This window comes from Hypanus sabinus, chromosome 8 (genome assembly GCF_030144855.1).
Source record: "Hypanus sabinus isolate sHypSab1 chromosome 8, sHypSab1.hap1, whole genome shotgun sequence".
Lineage (NCBI taxonomy): Eukaryota > Metazoa > Chordata > Chondrichthyes > Myliobatiformes > Dasyatidae > Hypanus > Hypanus sabinus.
Genome location: NC_082713.1, coordinates 41,062,361 through 41,086,946, shown reverse-complemented (window position 1 = coordinate 41,086,946; position 24,586 = coordinate 41,062,361). Strand labels below are relative to the sequence as shown.

The 24,586-nt window shown below is 40.2% G+C and overlaps 1 protein-coding gene across 1 annotated transcript in view; it reads right to left on the bottom strand.

The window, feature by feature from the left end:
- yipf6 (Yip1 domain family, member 6) overlaps nucleotides 1-24,383 on the bottom strand; it is a 28,309-nt gene extending 3,926 nt beyond the window's left edge. Inside the window, exons 1-6 of the mRNA XM_059977026.1 lie at nucleotides 24,253-24,383; nucleotides 16,785-16,913; nucleotides 11,587-11,665; nucleotides 10,537-10,579; nucleotides 5,386-5,511; nucleotides 1,019-1,194 (exon numbers count right to left, since the gene is read on the bottom strand). Of these exons, the coding sequence (XP_059833009.1) occupies nucleotides 1,019-1,194; nucleotides 5,386-5,511; nucleotides 10,537-10,579; nucleotides 11,587-11,665; nucleotides 16,785-16,913; nucleotides 24,253-24,327 (628 nt within the window). The 5' untranslated portion in view covers nucleotides 24,328-24,383. The remainder of the gene's footprint in view (nucleotides 1-1,018; nucleotides 1,195-5,385; nucleotides 5,512-10,536; nucleotides 10,580-11,586; nucleotides 11,666-16,784; nucleotides 16,914-24,252) is intronic.
- Nucleotides 24,384-24,586: the final 203 nt, after the last annotated feature.

Below are 24,586 nucleotides of genomic sequence, written 5' to 3'. Positions count from 1 at the left end.
AGTCAGGCGCAACACATGACCTTCTCGGAGTACTCAGCAAGCTGAGTAGCATTAGTGGAAGAAAATAAATTGCTGATATTATAGCACTGAAAGTGAAGAGGCCAGATGACAAGTATAGAGATAAAAAACTGGAGTGGCAAGCAAGGACTCCAAGTTGATTGGTCTCCCATCTCCTACTTTCACATCATCTCCTCCCTCTTTTTTCTGTCTCTTTCTTTGCCTCCATCGTCATTCACCTCTTACAATATTCCAACTTACCTTCCCTACCTGGCACTATCTACTTGTCATCTCACACCCTTCCATCAATCACCTCGGATTCCTTTCTTGGCACTCCCCACCCCCTCCCCCCCCACCCCCATACTGGCTATCTCACCTTTCCGCTCTCAGTCCCGATACATTTCTATTTTGTAAGAATCAGAATTAAATTTAAAGTCAATTCTGCATTTCATTCTGTGAAAGGAACAGTTTTATTATTTAATTATTTCCTTCTCAAATTAAACTTTTAGTCCAAATGCCAAAAATGTGGTAGTTACTTTCCATAATTTAAAATCTAATCTTTTTTGGAATGTTTTGATAATTCAACTGGATTATTGATTTATTGTAAATTTCTTTTCCCTCACTGCACATTAAATTGGGGTTTGAATGACAAATTTTTATTCATCAGTTTTAAATCCATCATCCATTCCAAGCTTTCCAGACTAAACATTGTAGTTTTGATAGAAGAAACCAGTTAAAATACAATAAATTTTGATAGTAGTTATTTTCTTTAGTTTACTTATGATCTTTATCTTCCCCTCCCCAAAATAACACAACTGCTGGGAACCCTGTCAAGGTGGGGAAAAAAGCATCAAAGTGGGAAATCAGACCTGATTCTATGTTGTGTGATGCAACCATAACAAAATACACGCCCACAGAGAGTCAAATCAGGACTGATTTCCCACTTTGAAGCTTATTTAGCAAAGCTCAATATATCTGTTAACTTTTTATAATGTCCAGGTACTTAAAGGCAAGTACTTACCAAATGTTGACCAGCCAAAAGCAGCCAGCACAACAATAAAGCGAATTATGACCACTGATATTGGGATTTCTGATGTACTTGAGTGCGGAGCCAGCCGAATGAGAGAGCAGATTATCAAAGCTACTGTGAGTGGTAATATGCAATAGCCCAGCACACAGAGACTTTGAAAGAAAGAGCTAGGAAGTTAAGAACAATAAGCTTATTAGAACTCCACTCTCAACCTTTTTCAGAGTATCCATTACATTTTTACCAAGAGTCTTTTCATTCATTTAAAATTATAAGATCAATTTTTAAATTATCTCTCCAATCTTGGCATTGGAATACTTTTGATTATAAAAGGCAGTGGAAATTGGGATGGGAACACACAGCAAAAACACTAGTTCCTGACTGAAGAATCATAACAATGATAACAGCTTGGGAAATTATTAAACCTTCAGCAATACCAACACAGGTAATCCAATTTCTCTGCCCTTTCCCCATAATCCTGCCATCTTTTTTCAATTATTGACTCTTAAAATCCCTTTCTGAACTTGCCTTTACCAATCTGTCAAAGCATTCCAACATTGCATAAAAATGCTTTTCTTCTTCACAGTGCCATTTTTTGCTAAACATTTTAAATAAGTAATCTCTGGTTTTTACAAGTCTTCCACCAAAAGGATCAACTTCTCTTATCAAAATTCTTCATTATTCAATATCACTGCTTTCACATCTCTTCTCAACTTTTATGTAACAAGAACAATCCAGCTTCTCCAATTGTACTCTAAAACATGAACCAAGCTTTTGGAGCCAGTCAAGTAAATATTTCAAAATCCTTCCTATCTTCCCTAAACTGCAGTGGCTGAACCCAATTTGTGACTAAACTTCCATACTAAAAAAGGTTCATTGTAATCGCCTCCCCTTCGTACTCGGTCTAACTTTACAAAATCCAGAAACCCAGGTGTTTTATTTAAAATGCCCTCCTACCTTCATACATATTTCTCCATTTCTCTACCAACTTTAAGAGTGTATCCTTTATCATTACCCAAAATTAATTTAGCACTGCTCTGCATTAGATTTCATCTGCTACGTATCTGCCAGTATCTCCATGTATCATTACTTTCACCACACTGTACCACATTTTGTTCATCTATCCAACTTCCATGTATTTATGTGCTGCACGCCCATTTATCAAGTAGAAGAAATCTTTTAAGATTACTGCGATGATGAATTGATGTTTGCTCAAAGATGTTTGCTACTGGAAGAAAAAAACAAAAAAAAGATACAGACAATATGGCTAGGGTAGTTTTATGCTAATGCCGATTGGTGGCAGTAGAAAGCAGAATAAAAAAAAAGTTGTATGGTACAGTACCTACTTATAGCCACACTGTGGCAGTGTACACAATTTAACCCACAGTCTCCAAACAGACATACAGTGGCCACTTTATTAGGTACCTAATAAAAGTGGCTATTGAGTGCATAGTCGTTGTCTTCTGCTAATGTGGCCCATCCACTTGGAAGTTCAATGTGTTGTGTGCTCATAAATGCTCTTCTGCACACCACTGCTGTAACGCGTGGTTATCTGAATTACTGTCATGTTCCTGTCAGCTTGAACCACTCTGGCCATTCTCTCCTGACCTCTCTCATTCATAAGGTGTTCTCGCCCACAGAACTTCCACTTGCTGGATGTTTTTAGTTTATCGCACCATTCTCTATGAACTCTAGAGAATGTTGTGTGTGAAAATCTCATGAGATCAAAAGTTTCTGAGATACTCAAGCCACTCTGTCTGGGACCACCAATCATTCCACATTCAAAGGTCACATTTCTTTCCTATTCTGATGTATGGTCTGAACAACTTAACCACTTGACCATGTCTGCATGCTTTTATGCATTGAGTTGCTTCCACAATTGGCTTTTTAGACATTGCAGAAATGAGCAGGTTTACAGGTGTACCTAATAAAGTGGCCACTGAGTGTACATCTCAAGACAAAGTGATCAGATGATGAATTTCAGTAATATTGGTTAAGGCAATTAGTTGGGGGTAGGTCAACAAAGTAGACAGCACATCGCCTTACAATGCCAGCAATAATCAATTGGGTTCAATTCACACTGCTGTCTGTAAGGAGTTTGTGCATTCTCTCTGTAGTCGCGTGGGTTTCCTCTGAATGCTCCAGCTTCTCCCCACATTCCAAAGAAACTGGGTAAGTAAGTTGTGAGCATGCTATGTTGGTGCCAGAAGTGGGGCGACACTTGTAGGCTACCAGTAACAATCCTCGCTGATTTGATTTGACACAAAGCATTTTACTGTACTTTGTTGATGTTTCAATATACATGCGGCAAATAGAGCTAATCAATCAATAATCAATCACAGGATAATCTGAACAAAGGGACCATACAACCAGAATTTCATCCTCAGACACAATATCAACATTAATGGAATAAAATTACAAGCAGAGTACAAAACTCTGGTAGTTTCTTTCTTATCATCTAACATGACTGATTTTAAAGTTTCATTTATAAGATATTTACTTACTGACTGAGGAGCAGCAGGGAATATGCCCTCCTGGTCCTCTGAGCCAGCTGCCCAGCAAACTCTCAGTTTATTCCTAGCCTAATCTTGGGACAATTACAATATACTAATTAACCTACCAACTGGTACGCCTTTGGCCTGTGGGAGGAAACCGGAGCACCTAGAGGAAACACAATTACAGGGAGAACGTACAAGCTCCTTACAGGCAGCGGCAGGAATTGAGCTTGGGTTACCTGTGCTGTAAGGTGTTATGCTAACCAAAGTTGACAATGCAGCACACCCTCAGGACCAGACCTAAGTAACCTAGATTATGTGCTTATATTCACACTACTGTCTAAACCCTTAAGCGGATCACTTGGGGCTGAATCCAATCTTGAATCAATACGTATTATCTACTAATGTTATGTCATGAAATAATGTACAAATCAGAACTGTGCATACTCACTTTATTACTGACACAAACATTATGGGATAACATCAACTTATAACACTAATTGACATCTTTTGTTTTTCTATCTTTCCTGCAGAAGTACCATCATCCATTAACACTCTTTTCCCTATTATATAGATCACTAATTAAAAGTATATGTACATCTAACCTTCAACTAGAACACTTCCAGATCTTGCTCAGTTAACTACTCAAAGGAAGAGCAGCTTGCCAGTCTGGGATATATGAACCTTGTTGACATTAATGGCACTGGTAGATGCTCTGAACCAGTGAATGCAACAAAACAGAAACACCTTTAACAAAGAAAGCATTCAGAGACAGTACTCCAAATTGATCAGAAACAAGAAGTGGAGGATCAAGAAGTAGAGCAGCTACAAAAAGGCATTTCAGATCAGGATGGCAAGCTCGCCCAACTATGGAAAAGGCTGGAAAGGATGCATCTGAATCAGATGATCAAATGGAGCTTGAGGAATTGGTGGAGAAAGAAAACAATGTATGGCTGTAAATAAATTTAGAAATCAAAGAGTAGGTTTTAAATTCACCGATGATGAGAATCAGATTGTAGGTATAGAAAATGTTCAAGATTTATATTTGGATAAGCTGTGATTATAGAAAGTAAAGGATGTGAGATCAGTAAGGAAGAGATGAAGAAATAAAATCCCGATGTGATAAAAATGTTTCAATAGTGACAGGAAAAACAGAGCAGAAATATTTTCTTGAGGGCTTAGATAACTCTGCCCCAAGTAATTTATTCCCTATTTTGAGGCTGATCTCCTATACCAACTCATATACTGCAAGAACTGGCAAGCAAGGCCTGTACAAAGGTAATTCTCAGATGCACAAGAGCATTCATTTGAAATCCTGCTTGCTTTGGAAAAGCACATGCTCCTCCTTGTCATAGTTCAGCCACAAAAAAAAAGGAACTACAAAAATACTGAGTCTTACTGCAGCAAAAAACAAAGGCTTAATGTGATATTTTAAATGGTACCCAAGCCATTACAAATAAATGAAAAACCCATAAAATTTCACTTTTTAAAACAGTAAAAGATCAGAAAATAAGTCATTGAAATAGTGTCATACCAAAATAAAAACATGGAATTAATAATGTAGGATACCCCTATAAATTAGCATTCACCCTGTTGTGTTATTGTGCAATACAGATTTAAAAAATCAAAGAATGAATCCCTAATCAGCACTTAGGGTGATACAGTGCAGATGATACTTCTGAACCTCAATGCTCTTAGAGGGTATGTGGATGGGTGGGGGGGAAATCATATCCAAAATCTCCATTCCCAAGAACCAAAAGAACAACTATTTGACTACTTGAGAAGTGTTGGTGCGTGTGGAACAGCAGTCAAGTGACATTTGGCAATTTTATAAAAGATTAGAAAACCTGGAGGAAAAAAACTCACATTGTGCCACCAAGCAGCTTGGAGTTCAATGTAATGATGACTGCACCAAACCAGACAATGACAAACACTTCAGCAAACTGTGGGCCTCCATCATATTTATTTTCAACAGAGCTCCCCTGTAACAACCTGCAAGAGAGATAAGAGATCACAATACAGCCCCAGTTGCACCTTTAGAAATCAAAGAGTTTTTGTAAATCATGGATGTGGTTAAGAGTTAATTAAAACAGAGGACCCACAAGCATCCTGCAGCTTTTCAAGCAAGCAACTGAATGCAATTAATAGCAATGCTGACATAATTGACGTAGCAGCCATAGAATTGAAATGTAGAAGGAAATTTTCCCTGGAAGGAGTTCAATAGTTGGAGATATAAACAGCACCTGCGCAAGGCAGAAATGATAAGCTAAACTAGAGAGGCACGCAGATGACACATGCAGAACACAAATACTTGACACAGAACAGGTCAGACAACAAATTCAGCTGCATATACAAAAAAGCTGCAGGGAGGGTGATAAACAAAACAGAGGAGAGCCTCAAGGATACAGTTTTGTCCTTCAATTAATTACAATTTATAATAATCACCCAGAAAAGCACATAATACGTAAGGTATTGAAATTTATTGATATGTGAAAATACGTAGGGGGCATCTTGCAGTGAGGATATTTGGACTTTGAAAACAACACTGGGGAGAAGTTACAAAAGTTTGAAAGCTTGCACCACCAAGCGAGGAGAGCTTCTATACCACTGTTATCAGACCCTTGAATGGACCCCTTACCCAATAAAATGGACTCGTGATCTCACACAACCTACCATGTTATGATCTTGCAAGTTATTGTTTACTGATGCTGCACTTTCTCTGCAGCTTTTACACTTCATTCTGCACTGCTATTGCTTTAACTTGTTCGACCTCAATAAACTATGTACAATGCCCAGAAAAAGTATTCACCCCCTTGGAAGTCTTTATGTTTTATTGCTTTACAACACTGAATCACAGCAGATTTAATTTGGATTTTTTTTGACACTGATCAACAGAAATACACTTTCATGTCAAAAAGTGAAATCAGATCTCTACAAAGTGATCTAAATTAATTACAAATATAAAACACAAAATAATTGATTGAATAGGTATTCGCCCCCTTTAATGTGACTCTCCAAATCATCACTGGTGCAGCCAATTGGTTTCTGGTTTCAGAAGTCACACAATAAGATAAATGGCGATTTGTTTTTGGAAACCTGTGTGCAGTCAAGTTATTTCAACTGAATGTAGTAAAAAAAAATTGAAGGAACACCTCCTTATATTCTGTTTGGGCAGCCTCCAACCTAATGGCATGAACATCGATTTCTCAGACTTCCAGTAATGCCTCCACCCACCCACCCCCTTCACCTTGTCCCTCTCTCATGTTATTTCCTTGCCCGCCCATCACCTCCCACTGGTGCTGCTCCACCACCTTTCCTCTTTCTTCCATAGCCTTCTGTCTCTTTCACCAATCAGCTTCCAAGCTCTTTGCTTCATCCCTCTCTCTCCAACTTTCACCTATTGCCTAGCATTTCTCTCTCTCCCCTCCTCCCACCTTTCAAATCTACTCCTCTGCTTTTTGTTCTCATGTTGTGCCGAAGGATTTCGGCCCAAAACATTGACTGTACTTTTTTCCATAGATGCTGCCTGGCCTGCTGAGTCCCTCCAGAAATTTGTGTGTGTAGCTCGGATTTCCAGCATCTGCAGACTTTCTGTTGTTTGTAGTAAAAATATACTTGCGTCTGGAAGGTCCAATTGCTGGTGAGTCAGTATCCTGGCAAAAACTACACCATGAAGACAAAAGAACACACCAAGCATCTCCATGAAAAGGTCAATGAAAACCATAAGTCAAAAGATGGGTACAAAAAAATTTACAAGTCACTGAATATCCCTTGGAGTATTGTTAAGTCAATCATCAAGAAATGGAAAGAACATGCACAGCTGTAAATCTGCCTACAGCAGGCCATCCTGAAAAACTGAGTGACCATGAAAGAAGGGAACTAGTAATGGAGGCCACCAAGAGACCTATGGCAACTCTGGAGGAGTTGCAAACTTCAGTGGCTGAGATTGGAGAGACTGCACTTACAAGATCTGTTGCCGAAGTGCTTCACCATTCGCAACTTTATGGAAGAGTGGCAATGAGAAAGCCATTGTTAACTAAAACTCACATGAAATTTCAGCTATTTGCCAGAAGGCATGTGGGAGACCCTGAAGTCAGCTGGAAGAAGATTCTATGGTCTGATGAAACCAAAATTGAGCTTTCTGGCCATCAAAACTAAGTGCTACATTTGACACAAGTCAAACATCGCACGTCACCAAAAGCACACCATGAAGCATGGTGATAGCTGCATCATGCTGTGGGGATATATCTTTGCAGCAGCCTTATGAAGGTAGAGGGTAAAATTAATGCAGCAAAATACAAAGATATCCTGGAAGAAAACCTGATGCGGTCTGCAAGAGAACTGCGACTTAGGAGAAGGTTTGTTTTCCAGCAAGACAATGACCACAAGCGTAAAGACAAAGCTGTATAGGAATGGCTTAAAAACAATAAAGTTAGTGACCTGGAATGGCCTAGTCACAGGCCAGACCTCAATCCAATTGAGAACTTGTGGCTGGGCTTAAAAAGAGCCATTCACTCATGATCCCCATGCAATCTGACAGAGTGTGAGTAATTTTGTGAAGAAGAATGGGGAAAAAATTGCAGTGTCCAGATGTGCAAAGCTGATAGAGACTTATTCACAAAGACTCAAGGCTGTAATTACTGCCAAAGGTGCATCTATTTAATACTGACTTGAAAAGGGTGAATACTTATGCAATTATACATTGTTCCACCACCTCCCTGGTAGTGCATTGCCCCTATCTAACACGCCATGATTTTTAAAAAAAAGGACATGTAAAATCTTCTTTAAACTCCACCCCCGCCCCCGACCTTAAAGCTAAGTTCTTTAGTATCTGACATTTCCATTCTAAGGAAAGAAGCACTCCAACTGACTACACTGATTCTGCCAACTCTCCAGAGAAAATAATCCAAATTTGCCCATCTTCTCCTTATAGCTGATACTCTATAATCCAGGTAACATCCTGGTGAACCTTGTCTGCGCCTTCTCCAAAGACTCCATGTCCTTATCGTAAAGCAACTCCATACAGTTGTCCAAATGTGGCCTAGCTAAAGTTTTATCCAGCTGCAACATAACTTAGCAACTTTTATATCCAGCATCTCAACAGATGAAGGCAAGTTGATCATACATTTTCTTTACCACTCTAATTTTTTGCCACTTTCATGAAGTTAAGGAATTGCACCACTAAACCCTTTTCAATACTCCTAGAAATTCTGCCATTTATTGTATACTTTCTTCTTAAATTTGACCTCCCAAAGAGCAACGGTTTATACTTGTCTGATTAAGCTCCATCTGCTATTTCATTGTCCACATTAATAATTGGTCTATATACCCTTTGATAACTTTCTTCACTATCTCCAACTCTGCCAATTTCCAAGTTGTCTGCAGACTTATCAATCAGCCCAAGTACACCTTCACCCAAAAACAAAGTACCAGCATCAATCCTCATAGAACACTACTGGTCATAGACTTTCATTCAAAATAATACCCCTCCACCAACACCTTCTGAATTCTACGGCCATACCAATTTTAAATCCAATGTACCAAGCTTCCATGTGTCCTTTTTTGCCTAGATCTTCTGGATCAGGTTACCATGAGGGACCATGCTAAAAGTTTTACTGAAGTCTATATATACAATAACCAATACCCTACCCTCAACAATCATCTTTGTCACCTCCTGATAAAACTTCAACCAAGTTTGTAATCACACAAAGCCATGCTGACTATCCCAGGAAAGTCTATGCTTTTCTAAATGTTAGTAGATCCTATCTCCGAGAAGCAGCTCCAATAGCTTTTCTACGACAGATGTAAAGCTCACTAGCCATAGTTTCCTGATTTGTCCTTCTTAAACAGAGGACAACATTAGCCATTCTTCAGTCACCTGAGACCTTGTTTGTGCCTAAAGAGAATATAAAGATTTCTGTCAAGGTCCCAGAAATCTCCTTTCTACCCTTTCTCAATAACCTGAGATAGCTCCCTTCAGGTACTGGCTCTTATCCATCTTAATACTCTTCAAGAGATCTAACAGCTTCTTGATATTAATAACCCCTAGGATATAGGCATACTGATTTTACTATCCTCTACATCCTTCTGCTTGGTAAATACCAATGCAAATTTGTTTAGGACCTCGCCAATTTCCTCTGGATCTAGACAAAAGTTCCCTCTTTCATCCTTGTGTGGTCCTACCCTCTTCTTAGTTATCATCTTGTTTTTAAAATATGTATAAAATACCTTGGGAATCTCTTTATTCCTACTCACCAGAATGATTCTGTGTTCCTGTTTAGCCCACCTGATTCCCTGTACACTCTTTCCTGTTTTCTTTATATTTCTCAAAAGCCCTGTCTGAACTCAGCTTCCTAGAACCTGCACATTTCCTTTTGGCCTTTAGCCCCCACAAGAGGATAAGATTGCAGAAATAGGGTAGTATTGTTGCAACTGTACAGTTCACTGGCGAGGCCACAGCTTGAGTAATATGTATGTTTTGATGCCTTTATTTAAGAAACAAGAACTAGTACTGGAGACAGTCCAAAAGTGATTCACTTGGCTAATTCCTGAGATGAGAAGGTTAAGGAAATTATATTATTTAGAGTTTAGAAGAATGAGGAGTGACACTAAAACATATAAAGCCTGAGGGAGAAAAATAAGGTAAGTGCTAAGATCTTTCCTGTAATGGCAGAATCTCAAATAAGGAGCTGTGTTTATAGGAATTGATATTTAAAACTGAGTTGAACAGGAATATCTTTTTGTAGGAGGTATTGCACCTCTGGAATTCTCTACTGCACATGGCTGTGATTGCTAAATCATTGGGGGTTTTTGAAGAGGAAGTAGATAATTTTTAAAAGCACAGAATTGAGGGATTTGAAAAATTGGCACAAAAGTGTTGAGACCTGGGGCTGACCATTTTGAAGGGTGGAACAGGTAAAGTGCCCACAGCCCACTCCTGCTGCCAATCCATGTTCCAATGTGACAGAGTCTACATTTAATATATTATCCAAAGACTTATACCAGTGTAGTACTTACATTGCTAACAAAACACATAGTATGAGAGGACCCCATAGATCCCCTGTAATGAAGAAACAGAAGAGTTACTCAAAATCATATATCGTTTCTATAAAATCAGCAATTTAATAAACTAGTCAAAATCAAAATCATCTCTCTGACAACTTAGATATTAAAGATATCGCCTATTTCGTCATTGGAAAGATTCCAAACTCTGTTTTCAAACACAAGGAGCCAATCCAACAACAAATTGATGATACCTAGATAAATATTTTACTTCTGATCCCAAACATTTCCATATCCAAAACATGTTTTCTTTTTATTTAACTTAGCTGATTAGTTTGGAGCCAAATACCCAGTAAATTCTCATTCTAGAGATTCATACAAAATTAGCTCTATAACTTCTTTGAGCAAATTTCAAACTATCTGCATTCTCCTGTTACCCAATTTCTACTAATTAATTCACACAATACAGATTCCAGACAGCCATTGAGATAAAATAAATACAAAAGTATTAAGTAATCCAGCTATACAAATGCTTGAAGTTTTCACACAATTATGCATGTTGGTCTCAATAATAATGTGCACCACATTAACTCATATAATTTTATAGAATGTACAGAAAAAGACATTGGGCCAAAATATGTTCAATGATGTTTATGCTCCACTAAGTACTACCACATTAATTTTCATCCAATACTATTGGCGTAATAATATATTCCCTTCTCCCTTAAGTTACCTAGCTTACCCATAAACGCAGCTTTCATAGCTCCTTTTCACATCCAGTTTCTTTGAGCTGGATGACTACTGCACTGCATATTCCATGGTGTTGCTTTCCAAAAAGCACTAAATATTATTGATGCTAATCAACCTCCACTCACCCATTATATTCCCCCTTACCCAAACCCACTCAGCACAAAGTCAGTAACATCAATGTAACATCCTTTCAGAAGGAAGTAAACTTTGTGTGTATGATTGGACATTACATTTACCCACACAATCAGTGCAGAAGTTTCCTTTCCCCTGAACATACCCCAATGTATTCAGATGATTTTGTTCAAATGTACTCACAGTCTCTAAGGAGAGTACTACTCTTTCTAGGATACATGACATGAACAAATTTCTTCCCAACAGCCTTCAGATCTCTCATCTGAGAAACATAAGAAAACAGAATATTTAATTCAAGGAATATTTGGAATCATACCAATACATACTGTATAAGTCAAACATAGCTACGTCTAAGAAAAACATGTTCATTACAAAATGGCTTACATTTTTTTTAAAAATCCATAAAAAGTAAAATCTATTTTTATATTAGTAAAAGAAAAGGTACAATCATAAAGACTATTGAAATATGAAGTAGCCATTTCGCCCACCAAGCTAAAAATGGGCATTGCTTTTATCTATTCAGCAACTTGGCAGCTTTTGATCCAGAGGTTATGGCTTCTCAGCTACATATCCAGGTACTTTTTAAAATGTAGTGAGGATTTCTGCCTCCAACAAACTTTCCAACAATGAGTTCCAAGGCCCTCATCACTTGCCAAGCAAACACTACCTCTTATTCTTCCACCAATTAACAAATCTACCCCAATTACTGACCTCTCTGCTAAAGAAAATAGCCTAGATTTTATCCTGCCTTAGCCAGAGCAATTTGATTTGAAGTTAATAACATACTGTAATTCCAACATTAAAAACCTACAGTGCAATTCTAACAATACAAGATATCATATAAACTCATAGTGAAACTATTCAATACTTAAATACATTTCCTTAAACAGGAAAATAAAGTTTTGCATATATTTTGGCTCCTTGGTTTCATAAAGTGTTTACAGCCAATGAAGGGCTTTGGAAATGACATAATGCAAGAAACACACATCTCAAACAAACTAGCTGAGAAACATCAGTGAGATGCTAGCTGCTCTTTTTTTTAAAGAACGGAATTTTAACAATCAGTACAAATTTATAGGTGATTACAGAATTTGGATGTATGGTTTCTCTTGCTCAAATCATCATTTACCAATCAACTCTACCTCACCTGATTCCAAAATTATTTTCCATACACAATCCTGAACGAGTAATAGTCTCCAATGCCTTTACAGGGCTGAAATGGAAATAATACCAGTAGATTCTTAGCAACAAGTCTCCAGCAATACCACATCAACTTCACAGGCACTTCTTTCAGTTCTCAGCTGGTGGTGTACCACTTAATTTCCAGCTTAATAAAGATGCCTTTTAAAAATATATCACATTCCTCATATTTTTGGCCCATTCAGTACAGCATCAGCTCCCTAATTATCCAAATCCATACTTAACATTTTCAGGGTACATATCCTTCAAAATCCTGTTCAGTTTTTAATCTCCCAAAATGGAGCTCACCTAGCTGTAGTCACTTCCTGTGCTTAATAAGCATCAAGTACCTCCCAGAGGCTCCATGCAATACTTGAGTTCCAGCATCACAGTTTATCCCAATACTCTTACTTTCTCCACTACACAGGAAGAAAGACAATTTAACTTCTCTTTCCAATAGCAAAACCTGAGAAAATATTTGAAGGTACATTTGTCTGTTCCCCCCAATCAACCAGAACAATTTTTGCAAAACATTAAAGATTATTTCATGTGACAATAATATACAACATAAGCAGTTAACTTTCTGATAAATTAATAATGTAGTTTATAAATTTAATTTAGACTTATTGTGTATGAATCTTTTTTTTTTAATATCAGCTCCCAAGTCATTTCTGGGTTTCTACTACTTCAGATAAATAATCTACCTAAATGCCTCCACACAGGAAGCTGAGCTCCATCCAATTTCATTTCAAAACCCATTTGCACTATCTTTAACTGTAGGATTTAAAGGAATTTCAACTACCAAGATTCATGGAAAAAAATTATCATTTCTGTCGTGTAGGGAATCCAGTATTTAAAAATCAAATTGATCAAATTAGTAATCCTTTAATTACCATGGCATATCAAAGTAAAATCCTGTTGTCTATTAGTTATACTTGTCTTAAGGTTGTCATAGCTGGGGAATGTAGTGGGGATAAGCTCCTGCTCCCTATTAGATGCTCCTAGCGGTGTGAGTCTCAAATAACCTCTGACAACCAAGTCCAGCTCCTGCCCTTCACGGATGGCTTAAGTACTAAGCCCAGCAGAACTGTTTCTATTGACAGAAGAGGCAAAGACGGGTTACTACTGCCTTAAAGCTAATCATTTTGGGCAAATGGGGCTCATCAACAATGGTTGGCAACTCATCTTGGAGAAGAAAAATTCTGATCTCAAACCTCCGCTACCTTCAAGTTCAAAAGTTAGAAGTACAATTTATTATCAGAGTACATACATGTCACTACATGCAATGCCAAGATTCTTTTCTGTGGGCATACTTAGCAAATCCATAAAACAGTAACTGTAAACATCAAGAATTGTTAACTGTAAACAAACTGCAAATGCAGATATAAATAAATAGTAATAAATAACAAGCATAAAATAACAATATAACAGAGTCCTTAAATAAGTGCAGCTATTGCCTTTTGTTCAAGAGCCTGTTGGTTGGGAGTAGTGTTACGAACCCCGTAACTGGGTATCTTACCAGCAAAGATAGGAGTATCCGTTGAAATTTGATGATACTATTTTTAACAGTATTTATTAGTAAAAATACACAAAAATAATATCAATGCAAATATACAGATAATATAAGTCATCAATACTAAACCTAAAAGTGCGGGTATAATAATAATCAATAAGAAATAAGCTCTATCGTTGTCTAGGGGATAATGAATTGTCCGATGGAAATATAAAGTTCAGTTCAGTTCATGCAGGCTGCGGTAGTTGTTGATCACTGTGTTGCAATTGTGGAGGGAGAGAGAGAGTGTAACAGCTATTGATTTGCCGACTTTCCTTTTACGATCTTGATCCGTCGTTGTTGTGGCCATTCACGTATGACCCCTCCGTCCTTTAGCTAGACCGTTCAATGGAGGACTCATCACCCAGGCAAGGGTGGCCACACACACAAGCCCCCAACGGTCTCGTAGCGTCTCTCCTGGTGTGTCTGAGGGGTGTTCCCCAGACCCTACATTTATCCTCACTCACGGGGTCTCAGGTGTCAATCAGGTTGGGATGATGTAACCCATCAAACCAGCCCACTCTGGTTGCCCCCTGAGGGGCTTCAATGAATAGAACAGTACTCAATACACAATTCCTTCTCCAAGAGACAATAGCAGTAATCAGTGGTTCCGTTCCGCTTTTGTTAGGAGGAGACATTCCACCTTTGTGTATCCCTGCGTTGTCTCTCTCTCATTACTGACATGAGCTGTTTATCTCTCTCATTTCCTGGGTATCAGACCCGAAATAATAGTGATTTTGCGATTCTGCCCATCAGAGTTGCTCATCATTCATAACAGCAGTGACTGGTATTGAACCTGGTGGTGCAAGTCCTGAGGCTCACGTACCTTCTAACATGATGGCAGCAGCAGGAAAAGAGCATGGCTTGGGTGGCGAGGATCTTTGATGATGGATGCTGCTTTTGTACAGCATCATTTCATATAGATGTGCTCAAAGGTTGGGAGGGTTTACACTGTGATGTACAGGGCCAAATCCACTACCACTTGCAGGATTTTCTGCTCAAAGGCATTGGTGTTCCCGTACCAGACTGGAATGCAGCCAGTCAACACACGTTACACCACACATCTATAGAAGTTCACCAAGGTTTTCGATGACATGCCAAACCTCTGCAGATCTCTGAGGAAGTAGAGGCGCTGTTGTGTTTTCTTCATAATAATATTTATATGATGGGTCCAGAATAGGTCCTCTGAGATAGAGACAACAAGGAATTTAAAATTACTGACCCCCACCCCACTCCACCTCTGACCCTCCAGTGATTACTGGCTTATAGGCCTCTGGTTTCCCTCTCCTTAAGTCTACAATCAGATCCTTGGTCTTATTGACATTGAGTGAGAGGTTGTTGTTATTACACCACTCAGCCAAGTTTTCAATCTCCCTTCTGTATGCTGATTCTTCACCTCCTTCGATACCTTGCAGCTACACCCACTTACGGGGTAGGCTTCGGGAGTAAACCCGAAGAAAAAATTCAGAGCTGGTGTCCCTAAGGCCGTGCTATGTTGAGTTCAAAGCTGACTGGCAACTCCTGCCACATTGCTGGTGCAGAACTATGTTCCTTTGGGTTCATCAGCTGCTTGGAGAGTAGGAGCCTGCTAAATGGGTGACAGTTTGCTCTTTATATCGTACAGCCTCGGCTTGCATAGACAGCTAGGACACAACATCCATGGTCAACCCCAATCAACAGGGGCCGGCTATTAGTTATAGCACTAGGAAAACCAAAAGCATAGAAATATAACTTATATTAAACTTATATCACATGCCCAAAAAACTCTTTATTCTAGTTGACTGAGTTTTAGGGGTGAAAACGGCAGATGGGACAAATAAATGAAAGCTAGCACTATTTACAAACAACTGAAATTTTCTACAAACAGAATCATTACTGTAATTTTTTTTTATTAATTATGTTTGGAAAAAATATTTGGAGACACTTCATAAAAAATAAAAGACCAGTTATAGTCATAGAGTCATAGAAGAGTACAGCACAGAAGTAGGCCCTTTGGCCCATCTAGTTCATACCAAACAATTTAAACCGCATACTCCTGCACCGCGACCATAGCCCTCCATACCCTTACATCCATGTTTCTATCCAAACTTCTCTTAAAGCATTGAAATCAAGCTCGCATGCACCATTTGTGTTGGCAGCTCATCCCATGCTCTCACAACCCTCTGAGTGAAGAAGTTTACCTGCAGGTTCCCCTGAAACTTTCAACCTGCTACCCTTAACCCATGACCTCTAACTGTAGTCCCACCCAACCTCAGTGGAAGAAGTCTGCTTGCACTTTATTGAGAACACAGCTGATAATAAAACTTGTGCAGAAAGTGTTAACTCTCAAATACTGACAAGAGCAGTGCGGAGTGTAACACTTTTTCTACTGTTGTCTGTGATGAATTAGCTAACCACAACAACAATGCCAATTGCAAATTCACAAATGGGATCTTTGGATAAGAATAGAGGGGGGGAAAAAAGCAAGACCTATTGTAAATGACCATTTCCCAATGATGCTTGCTGTATTTTTCTGTGTGTGTGAAGGGTGGATATATTTTAAATATTCCCCATAGCTAAATGGCTGCTCTTATGTGGTCACTTGAACAAGACGAAGCAATATCCAAGCATAAGTTACCATTATCAGTAAAAGAAGTGAAATTATACTTACAATTGTTTCCTTGACTGGTTCATCCAGAGTAGAATAGTCGTCTTCCTGTGACTGGGAATTAACAGGAACTGTGATTTGCCCCTCCACTGGGACATCATTTGATATTGACACATCAGCCAAATCTGAAAACTGTAGTACCAGAATTAGGTTAACTTCATATTATTTATTTACAACCCATTAATCGGTTTTTAATTCCCTATTTCCCAAATCCATTCCTATGCCAGCATAGAAGCAATTAGGTTACCTCCTTGATTCATGCTTTTCTGATGAATTACACCAACATAAACACAATTCCAAGTACAGCCCAAGACTTCAAAATTCTATAATTCACTTTACATAATTCAAGATTTGTTAACAGACCAACAATGGATGGAGATACAAATGCAATCTACAATGAGAGTTCTGTTTTCCTCTGAATAATTGCTGTTACTAGAATTTTGAAGAACAGGACCATCACTCCACCAAAAAAAGTCTGAAAACAAAGAATTTAACAGAGAAAAGCAAAAGGAAAACCAGCTGCCATGGCTATAAAAGATTCTACAGTTTAACACAAAGCTTTACTGAGCAACATACCACAGCATATCCCTAATTCAGTGGATTCCGATTAATTGGGATTCATTGGGACCAGTATATTTTGGCCCAATAAAGCAGCTGCCACAATTAGTTGAAATTTCATAGAAATCTTTAAAAAGGTATAAAAAGGCAAACTACTGTTTACAAAACAAATCAGAACATTACCAACGCTACTACAGTACTATAAAACTGTATATTAGTTCCTAGTAGCTATTGATGGAGGAATACATCTGGTTTCCACAAGGGGTATCACTTCTGGCGAAGGAGCTTGTCGTGACAATGCTATGGCAGCTCACTCATTTTTGGGCACAACTAGACACAGCTCTCACCCGCAGCTCCAGGTAGCTGTTTGCATGCAACAGCAGCTTCAATCGGCAACCTAACTGAGGTGAGGGTAGCCAGTAGACCTCATACCCAGAAGAAATAGGGACATGCCTATCCTAACATATGAAGTCAGGTCTGGTGGACTGGATGGATAAGATCAACAGTGAGATTCCACAGCAAAGAAGGCAGGTTCTGCGACTCTTCGGGGAGAACAAATGGCATGATAAGGCACAGAAGAAGTCATGGCTATTCAATGCAACCAAGGAAGACCCCAGCTTTTGACAACTACTTATGGCACTGGACCTGAACTTCTGAGGTCAAGAGAGTGAATTAATATTTATTTGAAGTGCCCCAGTAACATATAACATATAACAATCACAGCACGGAAACAGGCCATCTCGGCCCTCCTAGTCCGTGCCGAACTCTTAATCTCACCTAGTCCCACCTACCCGCACTCAGCCCATAACCCTCCACTCCTTTCCTGTCCATATACCTATCCAATTTAACCTTAAATGACACAACTGAACTGGCCTCTACTACTTCTACAGGAAGCTCATTCCACACAGCTATCACTCTCTGAGTAAAGAAATACCCCCTCGTGTTTCCCTTAAACTTCTGCCCCCTAACTCTCAAATCATGTCCTCTCGTTTGAATCTCCCCTACTCTCAATGGAAACAGCCTATTCACGTCAACTCTATCTATCCCTCTCAAAATTTTAAATACCTCGATCAAATTCCCCCTCAACCTTCTACGCTCCAATGAATAGAGACCTAACTTGTTCAACCTTTCTGTGTAACTTAAGTGCTGAAACCCAGGTAACATCCTAGTAAATCGTCTCTGCACTCTTTCTAATTTATTGATATCTTTCCTATAATTCGGTGACCAGAACTGCACACAATATTCCAAATTTGGCCTTACCAATGCCTTGTACAATTTTAACATTACATCCCAACTTCTGTACTCAATGCTTTGATTTATAAAGGCCAGCGTTCCAAAAGCCTTCTTCACCACCCTACCTACATGAGACTCCACCTTCAGGGAACTATGCACTGTTATTCCTAGATCTCTTTGTTCCTCTGCATTCCTCAATGCCCTACCATTTATCCTGTATGTTCTATTTGGATTATTCCTGCCAAAATGTAGAACCTCACACTTCTCAGCATTAAACTCCATCTGCCAACGTTCAGCCCATTCTTCTAACTAGCATAAATCTCCCTGCAAGCTTTGAAAACCCACCTCATTATCCACAACACCTCCTATCTTAATATCATCTGCATACTTACTAATCCAATTTACCACCCCATCATCCAGATCATTTATGTATATTACAAACAACATTGGGCCCAAAACAGATCCCTGAGGCACCCCGCTAGTCACCGGCCTCCATCCTGATAAACAATTATCCACCACTACTCTCTGGCATCTCCCATCTAGCCACTGTTGAATCCATTTTATTACTCCAGCATTAATACCTAACGACTGAACCTTCTTAACTAACCTTCCATGTGGAACTTTGTCAAAGGCTTTGCTGAGGTCCATATAGACTACATCCACTACCTTACCCTCGTCAACATTCCTCGTAACTTCTTCAAAAAATTCAATAAGGTTTGTCAAACATGACCTTCCACGCACAAATCCATGCTGGCTACTCCTAATCAGATCCTGTCTATCCAGATAATTATTAATACTATCTCTAAGAATACTTTCCATTAATTTACCTGTCAAACTGACAGGTCTATAATTGCTAGGCTTACTTCTAGAACCCTTTTTAAACAACGGAACCACATGAGCAATACGCCAATCCTCCTGCACAATATCCGTTTCTAATGACACCGTAAAGATCTCCGTCAGAGCTCCTGCTATTTCTACACAAACTTCCCTCAAGGTCCTGGGGAATATCCTGTCAGGACCCGGAGATTTATCCACTTTTAAATTTCTTAAAAGTGCCAGTACTTCCACCTCTTTATTTGTCATAGGTTCCATAACTTCCTTACTTGTTTCCCACACCTTACACAATTCAATATCCTTCTCCTTAGTGAATACCGAAGAGAAGAAATCGTTCAAAATCTCTCCCATCTCCCTCGGCTACACACATAGCTGACCACTCTGATTCTCTAAGGGGCCAATTTTATCCCTCACTATCCTCTTGCGTTTAATATAACTGTAGAAACCTTTCGGATTTACTTTCACCTTATTTGCCAAACCAACCTCGTATCTTCTTTTAGCTTTTCTAATCTCTTTCTTAAGATTCCTTTTACATTCTTTATATTCCTCGAGCAATTCCTTTACTCCATGCTGCCTATATCTATTGTAGACATCCCACTTTTTCCGAACCAAATTTCTAATATCCCTTGAAAACCATGGTGCTTTCAAACCTTTAACCTTTCCTTTCAACCTAACAGGAACATAAAGATTCTGTACCCTCATAATTTCACCCTTAAATGACCTCCATTTCTCTATTACATCCTTCCCATAAAACAACTTGACCCAATCCACTCTCTCTAAATCCCTTCGCATCTCCTCAAAGTTAGCCTTTCTCCAATCAAAAATCTCAACTCTAGGTCCTGTCCTGTCCTTCTCCATAATTATATTGAAGCTAATGCTATTGTGATCACTGGACCCGAAATGCTCCCCAACACATACATCTGTCAGCTGACCTATCGCATTCCCTAACAGGAGATCCAACACTGCCCCATCTCTAGTCGGTACTTCTATGTATTGTTGCAAAAAACTATCCTGCACACATTTCACAAACTCTAAACCATCCAGCCCTTTTACAGAATGAGCTTCCCAGTCTACGTGTGGAAAATTAAAATCTCCCACAATCACCACCTTGTGTTTACTACAAATATCTGCTATCTCCTTACACAATTGCTCTTCCAACTCACGCTCCCCATTAGGTGGCCTATAATACACTCCTATCAGTGTTACTACACCTTTCCCATTCCTCAACTCCACCCAAATAGCCTCCCTAGAGGAGCTCTCTAATCTATCCTTCCAAAGCACCACCATAAGATTTTCTCGGACAAGCAATGCAACACCTCCTCCTCTGACCCCTCCTACTCTATCACACCTGAAGCAACTAAATCCAGGAATACTTAGTTGCCAATCACACCCTTCCTGCAACCATGTTTCACTAATAGCTACAACATCATAATTCCAGGTATCAATCCACGCTTTAAGCTCATCCTCCTTTCTTACAATGCTCCTAGCATTAAAATAGATACATTTAAGATACTCTCCACCTCCTCCTCTCTCTTCATCCCTAACAATGCATTCAAATTTATTCTTTTCTTTCTTCTCCCCTACATCTTCGGGCTGAGCGCATCCCTTCTCCATCACCCGCCTTTCCTCCCTACACACTGTCTATTTACTTGCTCTACTGGTGAACTAACCTCCTCTCCCATAGTTTCCTCAAATTGATTCCCCCCCCCCCATCTTACTAGTTTAAAGTCTGCCCTGTAGCCCTAGCAAACCTCCCCACTAGGATATTGGTCCCCCCAGGATTCAAGTGTAACCCATCCTTCTTGAACAGGTCACGCCTGCCCCAGAAGAGGTCCCAATGATCCAGAAACTTGAATCCCTGCCCCCTGCTCCAATCCCACAGCCACGCATTCATCCTCCACCTAATTTCATTCCTACTCTCACTGTCGCGTGGCAGTCCCGAGATTACTACCTTTGCAGTCCTTCTTCTTAACTGCCTTCCTAACTCCCTATACTCTCGTTTCAGGACCTCTTCCCCTTTCCTACCTATGTCATTGGTACCTACATGTACCACGACCTCTGGCTCCTCACCCTCCCACTTCAGGATATCTTGGACGCAATCAGAAACGTCCCGAACCCTGGCACCAGGGAGGCAAATTACCATCCGGGACTCCCGATCACCTCCACAGAACCGCCTGTCTGAACCCCTGACTATTGAGTCCCCTATTACTATGGTCCTCTTTCTTCTATCCCTACCCTTCTGAGCTACAGGGCCGTCCTCTGTGCCGGAGACCCAGCCACTGTCACTTCCACCAGGTAGGCTGTCCCCCCCAACAGTACTCAAACATGAGTACTTATTGTCAAGGGGTACAGCCACCGGGGTACTCTCTAGTACCTGCCTCTTCCCCTTCCTGACCGTGACCCACCTATCTGCCTCCCATGGCCCCAGAGTGATCACCTGCCTGTAACTCCTCTCTATCACCTCCTCACTCTCCCTGACCAGGCGAAGGTCATCGATCTGCAGCTCCAGTTCCCTAACTCGGTCCCTCAGGAGCAGCAGTTCGGTGCACCTGGTGCAGATGTGGACGTCCAGGATCTCCCACATCCGACGCTGAGAACAACAACCTGCCCTCACACTCATCCTTCCCGAATAACTGAAAATAACAAGAACTAAAAGATAAGCCTACTGTGCTTATCTTATGTTAATCCAAATGGTACACTGGACATAAAAATGGTGTAGGAATTTGCATAATTTTTAACCTGTATTGAGTTTGCAACACTTATCTTAGCTAGGGCGCTGTGGAGATGCCTCGGCGCATCCAGACTTTAATGATAGATATATAACAAGAAGCAATCTATCAACCCCAAAATTATTTACGGCTAGTCATTGTTGGTTAGCATCTCATTTCTATTCATCCACCCAGCACAGGTTTTGTAGTATTTACCATCAACGTCTCACTAAAATTGGAATTGCTCAAGCAACTGCATCATTTTGTGAGAAGGAAAACATCACACCTGAACATTCCTTGTTCTTTTTTTTAATCACTAATTTTTATTGCAACACCAACAGATTACATTCAATACAACCAGTTGCCGATTACATTTTGACTGCTTAACCCAGTCACCCCCAACCCTCATCCCCACTCCCCTCTCCCCTCCACCAACCAACTGAATAGTAGTGCATACACAGACAGAGCATTCCTATTTTAACAGAAGATCTTTTAAGTTAGTTATCAAATTTGTCCACATTAAGATTGTGTTTGGTCATGTGTCATTTATTCTTGCTGATGATAACAATCCTTGCTCTGAATTCTCCAAACATAAAGTTTCTCTCTCATATCCTATGGGATATGGTTAGCACAACACTCTGCAATACAGGTGATCTGCATTCAATTCCCGCCACTGCCTGTAAGGAGATTGTACATTCTCACCGTGACCACATGGGTTTCCTCTCGGTGCTCCAGATTCCTCCCACAGTCTAAAGACCATGATTTGGCTAGGATTAAATTGCGGGATTACTGGGCGATGTGGCTCGAAGGACTGTACCTCAATAAATAAATAAACTATTTAATTATATTTTATCCTACACCTTAATTCAAAGTTTACCTCCGCAGCATGCCCCAGCAATACGCTGGAGCTGCATCGCTGTTTTTAAAGTCACATCCTTGTCTACTTGACCAACAGAACCTCTCTACCATAGCCGGCCCTAACACACATGACAGAATGCTCTTTCTGGATTTCAACATTATTGCCCAACAGACCTTGATGAAGAAACTCCTACTCCTCAGTCTGAAAACACAACTGTGCAACTTCCTAAAGAACAGAACTCAGGTACATCCCACACAGTCAAGAAAGCTCACCAACATCTCTACTTTCCGAGGAGGCTGAAGAGAGCTGGACTTTGTACATCCATTTTCACATCATTCTACAGATGCACAATAGACAGCACTCTAACAGACTGCATTATTGCTCAGTATAAAAACTGCACTGTGGTGGGCAGGAAGGCTCTACAATGAATAATCAAAACTGCCCAATACATCACTGGGATCGACCCACCCACCATCAAGGACATATATACAGAAAAGGGCCAGTAAAATCTTGGAAGATCCCACACATTCTGAGAATGGACTGTTTGTCCCACTCCATCAGGAAGGAGGCTATGTAGCATCCACACCAGGACCAGCAGACTCAAAAACAGATACTTCTCCCAAGCAGTAAGACTGAACAACACCTCCACTCACTTCCAGCATTATTTTACTATTTCCTGTCAGTCACCTTATGTACAGCCTAGCGTAACTTTATGAACATACAATCTCTCTATGTATATAAGCTATCTCATGTACTTATATTTATTGCATGTTTGTTATTATGGAGTTCTTTATCTTTTGTGGTTTTGTGCTGCGTTGCATCTGGAATAACAACTATTTTGTTATTTTTACACTTGTGTACAGGAAATGACATTACACAATCTTGAATCCTGAATACCAAAACGCACTATTCACGGAACAGACCTGACAGTCAACTTTTGGGCAGGTGCCGTGGCAATTCACAGCGTGGGGCTGAGAGGAGTCACTGGGATCTCTGTTCACTTTCCCAAAACTCCTGCTGGAAAGAACAGTGGGGAGCACTGAGGCCGAGCTCTGCAATCTCACTGTCGCGATAAACCCGCCGGTGGGAGCTGCAGCGGGTGCAGCCATGGAAAGGGTAACCCGGCAACAGCCAGCGCCTCCGGGGGTGGGCGAGACAGGTCCCTGAGGGCCTGCGGACCATCGTCCACCCTAGTTACATCCATCCCAGACATCGGGCAATCTACCTGGCTTCATTCCTCCGCTGGCCCTTTAAATATTTCGCTTGATCACTCACTCACCAGCGGTTGTTTAGATTCACTCTCCGCCTCGGCCATTTTAAGCCCCGCTGACGTGGAGGCCACAGGCAACGTCATCCTCGCGACAACCGATGGCACCCAATCACCGTGAGGCCCGCAGGTGCGTCATTGAACGCGCGTCCGTGACGGAGCGACATGGCTGGAACGGTGTTTGTGTTTACTGTGGGCGGTAGATGATCCGTGTTCCCTCAGAAAACTCAGGAATGTTTTACTGAGGACTACAAACGTGCGCAAAATAATACTCTATAATTAGCTGTCCAGAACAATGCTGTGCGAGGAAAGGAAAGGAAAGCACAGCTTTTCAGATCGGAGACAA